Source organism: Mya arenaria, chromosome 4, assembly GCF_026914265.1.
Source record: "Mya arenaria isolate MELC-2E11 chromosome 4, ASM2691426v1".
NCBI lineage: Eukaryota > Metazoa > Mollusca > Bivalvia > Myida > Myidae > Mya > Mya arenaria.
The window spans coordinates 13705734-13716843 of record NC_069125.1 but is presented as its reverse complement, the minus strand read 5'-3'; the positions used below and the strand labels follow the sequence as shown (position 1 = coordinate 13716843).

At 37.9% G+C, this 11110-nt stretch overlaps 1 protein-coding gene across 1 annotated transcript; it reads right to left on the bottom strand.

The window, feature by feature from the left end:
- Window positions 1-5958: 5958 nt before the first annotated feature.
- LOC128232626 (uncharacterized) lies at window positions 5959-10635 on the bottom strand. The gene is made up of 2 exons (XM_052946292.1): window positions 10125-10635; window positions 5959-7687 (listed from the first exon to the last, which is right to left on the bottom strand). The coding sequence occupies exons 1-2, from the start codon at window positions 10457-10459 to the stop codon at window positions 6307-6309; spliced, it is 1716 nt and encodes a 571-aa protein (XP_052802252.1). The 5' UTR covers window positions 10460-10635; the 3' UTR covers window positions 5959-6306.
- Window positions 10636-11110: the final 475 nt, after the last annotated feature.

Sequence of the window (11110 nt, the reverse complement as noted above, 5' to 3'; positions counted from 1 at the left end):
CCCATATTATTTGGTTCAATTTGAAAGGGTTTTATACGTAAGAAATAGTAATCCTACATATACAAGTTTAAAGATAAATTCCACAAACCCGAGTTAAATCCACTGCTCTTTATGTTCATAAACTCATGTTAGCTATCGATATCACTCAACTTCGTTAACCAAGAGACACAACTCTTATACAGTTTCATATATGTATTTTGTTATAAACGATTTGCATTGTAACGTGTATATTTGGCAGGAGACCTTTTATTGAAATAAAATTTTGTTCGTTTTAAACACAATTGCAACTTTCACATTTACGTGTAGTTACACATACAAGTGAAAGTACACGTATTGTTAAGCGACCTCTCGATGTTGTTCTTTTACATATACCCTCATCACAAAACGCTTTACTTCTTTATCCTCCTTCTAGGCGCCTGTCCTGTCGGGGCGTGCCGAGTGAGTGGTGCAACTGTGATACGAGTGGAGGGATCTACTTGTCGACCTTTGTTTTGTGTGTTTTTCATTGTGACTGTTTTTAATACATGCGAAAATATCTAATTTAGAAACGAAGTGTTATGTTGTTTTTGTTCGTTTTATCATAAATTATAATTTTATTACTCTCCAAATAAGATATTATCCCATTGACCAATATCACGAAATTTGCTAGGGTTTAAATGCGAAATGCTCGTGCAAGCGAGAAGACAAAGGCTTTAGTAAATCGGTCGAACTTCGACAGTTCAAGGGTCATAACTGTGAATTGTGTTATCTGGCCGTTGATCGAACTTGTTCGAGATCTTATGTCATTTAACATTCTTGGTACCAAGTTCGATTGTGGTAAAGTGAATTTGATCTCCTATTTAAAAAAATTAAGTGCAATAACTTCAGAGTAAATAATGTGACCTGGCTGTGGATCAAAATCAGTTAGCTCATAGTATGCACATAAACATTGTTACCAAGTTTAAAATATTGAAAAAAATAAAATATCAAGATAGAGAGCGGGAAAAATGAATTTGAATCAAAGACCATAACTCCAGATTGAATGTTGCAACTTGGCTGTTGGGGAGACATTGTCAGGATGGTTTGCCCATAAACATTGTAAGCAAGTTCGGTTTAACATTAGATAAGAAATGTTCAAGTTATTGAATGGACAAGATTAATTTGTCATTATTAGTTTTAATTCAAGCACAATAACACTAGAGTCTATAGTGAAATATTGCTTTTAATATCTGATGTCGACAAACAGTTTAAACTAAGCTTAATGAATATTGGATAAGAAATACTGAAGTAAGTTAGAGCTTAAGAAAGCGGACGCGAGCATGTGGCACCTTGGGAGAAACCGTAGACAAGGATGCCGGACAACATGAGCCAATAACTTTTGGGAGTATGCCAATACACAATTCAATTAAGTCTGATAAAGATAAGATAAGAAACGATAAAGTTTAAGGGCGATCATGAAAGTGTGACGCCGTGGACGATGTCGGACAACATGATACTAATACGTCTGCTAGGCTTTTCAGTGATTTCCAACAATCGGCCGATCGATGGTGAAGTTTTTTAGTTATTGTTGCGCCACAGCTGTTAGGGGGTGTCGTCAGGTTGCAGAAAGAATGCGGCTCGAACATTTCAAGTTTTTTTTATTTGGTGAAATAAAATTACAACTTACAAATTACAAATTTTGGTTGCGTGTCTCAAATTAACCAACGTGTCAGCAATTTCAGAATGTCTTAAATCAAGTTTCTAAATCTACATTAATGCCAAAATGTTCCAATTTCGTAGAAAATAAAATGACAGCCGCAGAATAAATGTTATTAATTTTAATTCTTGGTAAAGTTATCAAACATTTTCCCCAAAAATCAAAGTTTATAAAATAATCAAATAAAACTAAAAATGCGGCTTGCCTCAATGAAAACCTAATACAGAATGCCATCTCCCAACAATTTCCAGGGATTTGGCCATAAACTGGCCGAAAATGGACCGAAAATTGGCCGGGTGGTTTTCTGGTCGGTGTTAAAACAGTGCGACCCGTTTTCGGCCAAGAAACGGCCAAGTCTCGTCATGACACTTGGCCATCGGCCAATAAACGGCCCCAAAACGGCCAACCCCGCTGTAGCAGAAACAGCGGCGGCCATATTGGATTTATATGAAAAACAACGTATAGTTGACAAATTCAAAACTTCCTAATAAAGATTTAACATATAAATATAAACAATTCTCAACATGACACTAATATTCATTATCATCTGAATTCATTTACCGTAAGTACATGGAATAAACGACATAAACTTAAACATGCAATACAGTTTCGCGGCATCCCTGTCAGATTCATATCTTGTGTCATTACAAATGAAGGAATTAAGAAATCTCTACGTAAAATGTGCATAAGGCTGCTCACTAATGTAGTCAAATGTTTAATGTTGTGCAAATGCACCAAAATCAGTAAAAGGATGCCACAATCCTTAACATTTGAGAGGTACGTAAAATGACATTGTTTTATATTTCTTTATGTCCAGATGCGGGTCGCATTATATCTATCCCGATCCATGACTTCAGTTGTTTGGTAAACGGTTCATATAAATCGACCTTTGCTATTGAAATTCTAAACTGTATGAAAAAACTTTAATAGTGTCAATTAAGTGTAGTGTTTTAATGTGTACTTTGTATGTCTAATTTTGAATTGATTGCCCGTGAAGTGTATTATTGCATAAATAATTTGAACTCCAAATGGTATTTAAAGTCATTATGATTTTTCCTGCTAAATTGAAATAACTACGCGATGTGTTTGGAACGTAGTTAAATGTAAAGATTTCTGACATTGTAAACCGTCCATATACATCATAGGTTGTTTTCCATGGAAAAATTCCGGATGTTCCTTATGATTCCGAGCTTGCTGGAGATGGCCTAGTAGATGGGGTCACACAACACTAAAAAGCGTTTCACGAGCCCCCAACATAATATTTTTTGGAAGAAAGTTCCACTTGTGTACTTATCATTAACATCATAAGTGAACCAATCCACCTGATGTATTCCAAATAACCTTATGTGTGCCAAATATCACTATGTACACCAAGTCACCTCGTGCACACCAAGCTACCTCATGTACACAAAGCTACCTCATGTACAACAATTTACCTCATGTACACCAAGTGAATTCAAATACACTCAGTAAATTAATGAAGACTAAGTTACCCCATGTACACCTAGGAGCATTATGTTTACCAAGTAGCCTAAAGCTCACTAAGTTACCTCATGTACATTGAGGAACCTCACTTACATCCAGAAATTTTTATACACAAAATAACCTCGTATACACCACTTATGTACACCGAGGAACCTCATGTGCACCGAGGAACCTCATGTACATCGAGGAACCTTATGAACACCGATGAACCTCATACACACCGAGGAACCTCATGTACTCCGAGTTACCTCATGTACACTAAGTAACCTCACTTACACACAGTTATTGTTTGTACACAAACTCATCTCATTTACACCAAGTGATTCATGTACACCAAGTGATTCATGTACACCAAATAACCTCGTGTACACCGAGTGATTCATGTACACCAAATAACCTCGTGTACACTGAGTGATTCATGTACACCAAGTAATCTCATGTACACCAAGTAACCTCATGTACACCAAGTGATTCATGTACACCAAGCAACCTCATGTACACCAAGTGATTCATGTACACCATGTGATTCATGTACACTATGTAACCTTATGTACACCAAGTGATTCATGTACACCAAATAACCTCGTGTACACCGAGTGATTCATGTACACCAAGTAACCTCATGTTCACCAAGTAACCTCATGTACACCATGTAACCTCATGCACACCAAGTGATTCATGTCCACCAAATAACCTCGGGTACACCAAGTTGCCTCATGTACACCAAGTAACCTCATTTACACCAAGTAACCTCATATACACTAAGTAACCTCACTTACACACAGTTATTGTTTGTACACAAAATCATCTCATTTACACCAAGTGATTCATGTACACCAAGTGATTCATGTACACCAAATAACCTCGTGTACACCGAGTGATTCATGTACACCAAATAACCTCGTGTACACTGAGTGATTCATGTACACCAAGTAACCTCATGAACACTAAGTAACCTCATGTACACCAAGTGATTCATGTACACCAAGGAACCTCATGTACACCAAGTGATTCATGTACACCAAGTGATTCATGTACACCAAATAACCTCGTGTACACCGAGTGATTCATGTACACCAAGTAACCTCATGTTCACCAAGTAACCTCATGTAAACCATGTAACCTCATGTACACCAAGTTATTCATGTACACCAAATAACCTCGGGTACACCAAGTTACCTCATGTACACCAAGTAACCTCATTCACACCAAGTAACCTCATGTACATCAAGTAAACTCATGTTCACCAAGTGATTCATGTACTCCATGTAACCTCATGTACATCATGTAACCTTATGTACACCAAAAGATTCATGTACACCAAGTAACCTCATGTACACCAAGTAACCTCATGTACACCAAGAAACCTCATGTACACCAACTGATTAATGTACACGAAGTAACCTCATGTTCACCAAGTAACCTCATGTACACCAAGTAACCTCATGTACACCAAGTGATTCATGTACACCAAGTAACCTCACGTACTCCAATTAACCTCATGTACACCAAGTAACCTCATGAACACCTAGTAACCTCATGTACACCAAGTAACCTCATGTACAATAACTGATTCATGTACACCAAGTAACCTCATGTACACCAAGTAACCTCATGTACACCAAGTGACCTCATGTTCACCAAATAACCTCAAGTGGATCAAATAACCTCATGTACACCAAGTAACCTTATGTACACCAAGTTACCTCATGTGTTTTGAATAAGCATATGTACACCAAATAACCTTGTTTGTACCAAGTGACCTGATGTTCACCAAGTTATCTCATGTACACCAAACTTCATCATTAACACCAATTCACCTCATGTACACCAAGTGATTCATGTAAACTAAGTAACCTCATGTACACCAAGTGATTCATGTACAGCAAGTAACCCCTAGTGAATCAAGTAACCTTATGTACACCAAGAAACCTCATGTACACCAAGTAACCCATATAATGTACACCAAGAAACCTCATGTACAACAAGTAACCCCTAGTGAATCAAGTAACCTTATGTTTACCAAGAAACCTCATGTACACCAAGTAACCTCATGTACACCAAGTAACCCCAAGTGAATCAAGTAACCTTATGTACATGAAGGGATTCATGTACACCAAGTAACCTCATATAATGTACACCAAGAAACCTCATGTACGTTAAGTAATCCCAAGTGAATCAAGTAACCTTATGTACATCAAGTGATTCATGTACACAAAGTAACCCCAAGTGAATCAAGTAACCTTATGTACACCAAGTAACCAAGTATTTCGTATGTTCCCATTTAAAAATATTACTGGATATGTCTACCAGGTATAATTTATTCCTTATGTGTGATTGGCTAGTCGGTGTTATCACGTGATATTACCGAGGTAGGTAATTATGTCAACCAGTTAGAGTAAGCCGTCGTAGCTCAGTCCATACGACGCTAGACTGCAATTTTGGCGACACGGGTTCGAACCCTGTCTCCGACACACGTTGTTTTTACATTTTGGTATTTTTTTTTACAATTATGTTATCAAAGCGCACATTCTATTAGATAATTGTCCTGAGATTCGTTACAGAAAAAAAACTTGTTTTGGTGCAAATCTGCTGTACAGTCCCTTTAATATGGGCACTAAATGACCAGCTTTTTTTGCCTCCCGTTTTATGCTTCAGTTGTGCCCAATTTTTTCTATGCCCATCACTCCGGCAAAGAAAGGAACTATTCCCTTGGACACATGTTAACGTAGGATGGCTCTTCAAGACCGTATTACCAATTCAGCATTTATTGTTTCCGATTGAATTGTGACGAAACGTGCGTAGTTGAATCGTTTTATTCCACATGTATAATAATTATAGCAAAAACACGTGATGGTTATATAATATTAAAAAGGAAAAAAAACATTAAATATGTGACAAATAACAAAACTGCAATGAACTTTGAAACAAAAATGAAGGTCTGTAAGCTAGTAAGGAGGTCGACGATGCTTGTTAAGATTGTTAAATTAATGGATAACAAGTTGCGGCTGCTGAAGAATATATCCATCAGTTTCTTTTTCCCTCGTTTGAAATTTTGATTTTCTTCTTCACTATTAAATGATATTATATAAACAAATATGAACACGGTACTTTTAGTACCAAACAGGCATGGTTAATTCATAATATTAAATTAACTTCATAACAGTAAAGGTTTTGTGCCATCCAACAACAAGCAGAGAGGAAGTGCGGCTGCTGAAGAATAAAGCTCTCGGTCTGTGTACTCCATCTTTTTTTCTTGCCAGTGTGGCCAACTTCTTTCCCCCGTCCTTTTCAACCTGCAGCACTGTTTTGGAGCGAAAGCAGCAGACAAACACTTGTCCAGCAGGTGTCACGTGTACTCCGGTAGGTGCTAATATGTCAGGGTCAGTGAGTGAGGCCAGCTTGTTGCCGTTGTTGTCCAGGGTGATCAGTTCATGTCCATCGTAGTTTGTGATGTAGATTGTCTTCCCGTCGTTACTGATGGCGCATTTCTGCACCGTATCATTCCACGAGTCGTCCTCATACAGCTTCTTTACCTTCTGTCCCGACATCGTGTAGACGTACAGGGCGCAACCGGAGGCGATGTAAAGCTGGCCAGCATAATGAGTCGCGGCAATACATTCATGTGTGAAACTTAACTTCTTTGTAGCGACAATTTTCCCTTTCGAAGCATTAATGAAATGAAGTTCATGTTTACCATCACCATAATTGTTAACACAAACGGCCACTTCATTTCCGGCAATATGGCACACGTCCCATGGATTACAGTCGACATCATAATGGTCGATAACCCTGTACTCCTTGTCCAGAAGTTTTACTTCACAGTTGAAGGTGTCTGCTATGATAACCTCTCCATCAGGCAATTCACATACGCTATTGATAAAGCAACCCTCTTCGTCGTTGATCTTCAAGTTGTACTTCTTGAACTCTGCAACTCTGAATACGTGGTTTGGATCGGTAAGTGGATCATGTGGCTGTTTGGTCTGTACAATTTGTTCTTCAAGCACCCCAAACTTCTTTACTGAAGTTAAACGTTCTGCTATAATGTTGTTGGGCTGAAATGTTACATTGTAACACTTTTTGATCGACATGTCACGAATATGATCGTTTGCTTGTGAAATCATATCCTGGCTCTTTCTGTACGCAATATATGATTTTGACTCACTTGATTTTGCTTTGGGTTTGAAAGCGGCAATCATGTTTTGCAGTTCGATTGTCATTTTATCACAAGTTTCTATATCTTTCTTTATTGATTTTTCAAGTGTAGCTATCATTCTGTCCAAATCCTGTAAAGTTGTTTTCTCAATCTTGTCAAGGATTTCGTTGATCTGTTTACGTATGCGTTTAATTTCATCAGAAATGGCTGCCCGCGTCTTTTTCAGAGATGTCGTATTCACCAAACGTGCTTCTTTCATCTTCTCGAGCTGTTTATGAAGTTCAGCTATCTTCTTTGGAATTTGTTGAAACTCAATATTTTTATGAATACCTTTTGCTACCTCTGGAATGTGTTGGATTTTGGTGCATGGTCTGAAACAAAACATTTTTGAAACAGTTAAAATCAGATCTGCATATACTGTATAACTATGACATTGCTTATATGCGACAATGTTATAGAAAACTGTTTAAAATTTGATGCAAGCTTTGTAAGACCTTATTTTTCCCAGATCATATTCTTCCCACCTGGGAAAAATTGGATTCTATTCTTCAGTTTTAAACTGTGAATATATAATTGACCACCATGGTAGTAAACAAGAGAATCTTACTTATTACAGATTTTGTCGACATTGCTGATAATTTGATAATTAAAGTGTTATAATAACAAGAAATAAATAAGAAATAAAAAAAAAAACATTTTTTGAAAATAATTTCAGTATAATAAAAGTACTACTACTACTACTACAACTACTACTACTACTACTACTACTACTACTACTACTACTACTACTACTACTACTACTACTACTACTAAAAATACTCAAAATCCATAGGAACCATCAGCTGGTCACCAAAAACCTGAATGTTAAATTAAAGGGCCATAGGTGCAGGCATTGTCAAGTTATCACACAGGTCACTCTGGCCTTGATCTTTGACCCAATAACCATAAAATCATAAGGGGTCATCTAAAGGTCAGAGGCAAACTCCAAGTCAAGTTTGAGTGCCATGGGTGCAGGCATTGTCGAGTTTTAACTCAAACAAATTTTCACATTCACGGTCACTGTGACATTGACCTTTGACCCCTAAAATTAATAGGGGTCATCTATTGGTCAGGTCCAACCTCCAAGTCAATTTGAGGGCCATGGGTGCAGGCATTGTTGAGTTATTAGTAGGACAACCTTTTTATCATTCAAGGTCACTGTGACGTTAATCTTCGGCCCAATGACCCCTAAAATCAATAGGGGTCATCTACTGGTCAGGCCCAACCTCAAAGTCAAGTTTGAGGACCATAGGTGCAGGCATTGTTGAGTAATCACTCGAACAACCTTTTATCATTGAAGGTCACTGTGACCTTGACCTTTTGCTCAATGACCCCTTAAATCAATAGTGTTCATCTTCTGGTCAGGCGCGAACTCCAAGTCAAGTTTGAGGGCCATGGGTGCAGGCATTGTCGAGTTATAACTCAAACGAATGTTTGGATTTACGGTCACTGTGACATTGACATTTGACCCCTTAAATCAATAGGGGTCGTCTGCTGGTTAGGTCCAACCTCCAAGTCATGTTTGAAGGCCATGGGTGCAGGCATTGTTGAGTTATCACTCGGACAACCTTTTATCATTCAAGGTCACTGTGACCTTGACTTTGGCCTAATGACCCCTTAAATCAATAGGGGTCATCTACTGGTCAGGCCCAATCTCAAAATCAAGTTTGAGTGCCATTGGTGCAGGCAATGTCGAGTTATAACTCAAACGAATGTTTGCATTTACGGTCACTGTGACATTGACCTTTGACCCCTTAAATCAATAGAGGTCATCTACTGGTCAGGTCCAACCTCCAAGTCAAGTTTGAGAGCCATGGGTGCATGCATTGTTGAGTTATCAGTCAGACAAGCTTTTATCTTTCAAGGTCACTGTGACCCCCCAAAATAAATAGGGGTCATCTACTGGTCAGGTCCAACTTTCATATCAAGTTTGATGACCATGGGTCTAGGCATTGTTGAGTTATCACTTGGACAAGCTTTAAAATTATTTTATCAATAAAGATCACTGTGACGTTGACCTTTGACCCGATGAGCCCTAAAATCAATAGGGGTTATCTACTGGTCAGGCCCAACCTTCATGTCAAGTTTGATGACTGTACGTCCAGGAACTGTTAAGTTATCACTCGGACAGGCTTTAGTCTTCCGACGGACGGACCGACCGACCGACCGACCTACCGACCGACATGTGCAAAGCAATATACCTCTCTTCTTCGGAGGGGGGGGCATAATAATAATAATAATAATAATAATAATAATAATAATAATGATAATAAGTAGTGGTGGTAGTAGTAGTAGTAGTATGAGGATGAATAGCAGCAGCAGCAGATGGTGGCGGTAATGGCAGCAGTAGCAGCAGCAGTACAAGCCGTCATTATATCACTCAGTCGTATACATATGTGGCTGGTTCGAGAAAAGTCTGCGGGGTGTATATTGAAGGGACATAATCACTACACGGCATAACTGAGGATAACGTGCTAGTTGAAAATACTTTTAATATATTGTTATACTATCAGAAAAAATAAGTGATATTTTGGCGCTTTTTTAACTGGGGGATAGTTGGCCAAATAGCTTTTAATTAAAACACCATATACATGTATAAAGACTTATATTTTAAAAATGTACATACATTATAAGCTTTGTTTTGTTTTGTTTATATCACTACATGTATATGTCAAATGAGTTAAACATATTCATTTATATAAAAAAATATATTCTAGCTTGCATCAATCTATGTTTTGCGCCTTTAACGTGACGTGTTTTCTTACGTACCTGTGGTCCACAGCGACGCAAACATGACAGCACAGCTGATCATGGTCACAACATACCAGCTTCAGCGCCTCCTCAGGGTGCATATCGCATCTCTTTATGGCGTCTACCACCTCTGGGGCCGCCTCCCATTTCTCTACATCAATCCGGCCGAGCACCGCGTGCTTCTGATATAATCCGTCATGTTTTGAAACACAGTTTTGGCAGTAATATTTTTTGCATTGAGTACAATAATGGTGAGCTTCTGTGTTAAATCCGTTCTCTTCACAAGGAGAGCAAGAAAAATCATGGACGAAGTCACAGCCCCTATGAATTGATGATTTAAAATAAGATGCCATTTTCTCTCTCGAGTTTAAAAAAAGTCTTACAGACTAGTTTCAATAGATTGTCATTATATCCCTTCTGTTTATTTTGTAACAAGGAAGTAAATTATTTTGTACTGAGCTGACACAAAGAAAACCAATATTTCAATCAATTTTATACTGCATATTGTTCTTAAACATGCCGAAATGTATTCCTGTGTCAACCTTAAACAATAGTTATCGACTGTTAAGTAGACCTTCACACACTCGCTTATCTGTCGATCACGCGCTTGCCGAAGACTGCCGAGTTGTACCGAATGTCTCTCCCGAGCTTAACGGAGATGGCCGAATAGTTGTAGGAAGTACTTTTCCTTTGTGTTTCATAGTGAATTGTCCCATTTCCACGACAAATAGTACTGAGGTTTAGTGCTTCTCGAACCCAAACAGCATCTATGGTAAGAAAGTGATGATTCAAAATATATTCCATTTTTTTCTTGAGTTTAAAAAACCCTCACAAATTAAATCGATTAGATGTTCATTCAGAAGTTGTAATATCTTTCTACAAACATAATGAAATTCTAAGTTAATGTTCATTTGTTTTTAAAAAGCTACAAATACCACTATCAATACGCTGTTGGGGATTCAATTTTAATGCTAGAAAAACATTTCTAAAAATGGTATGACGTT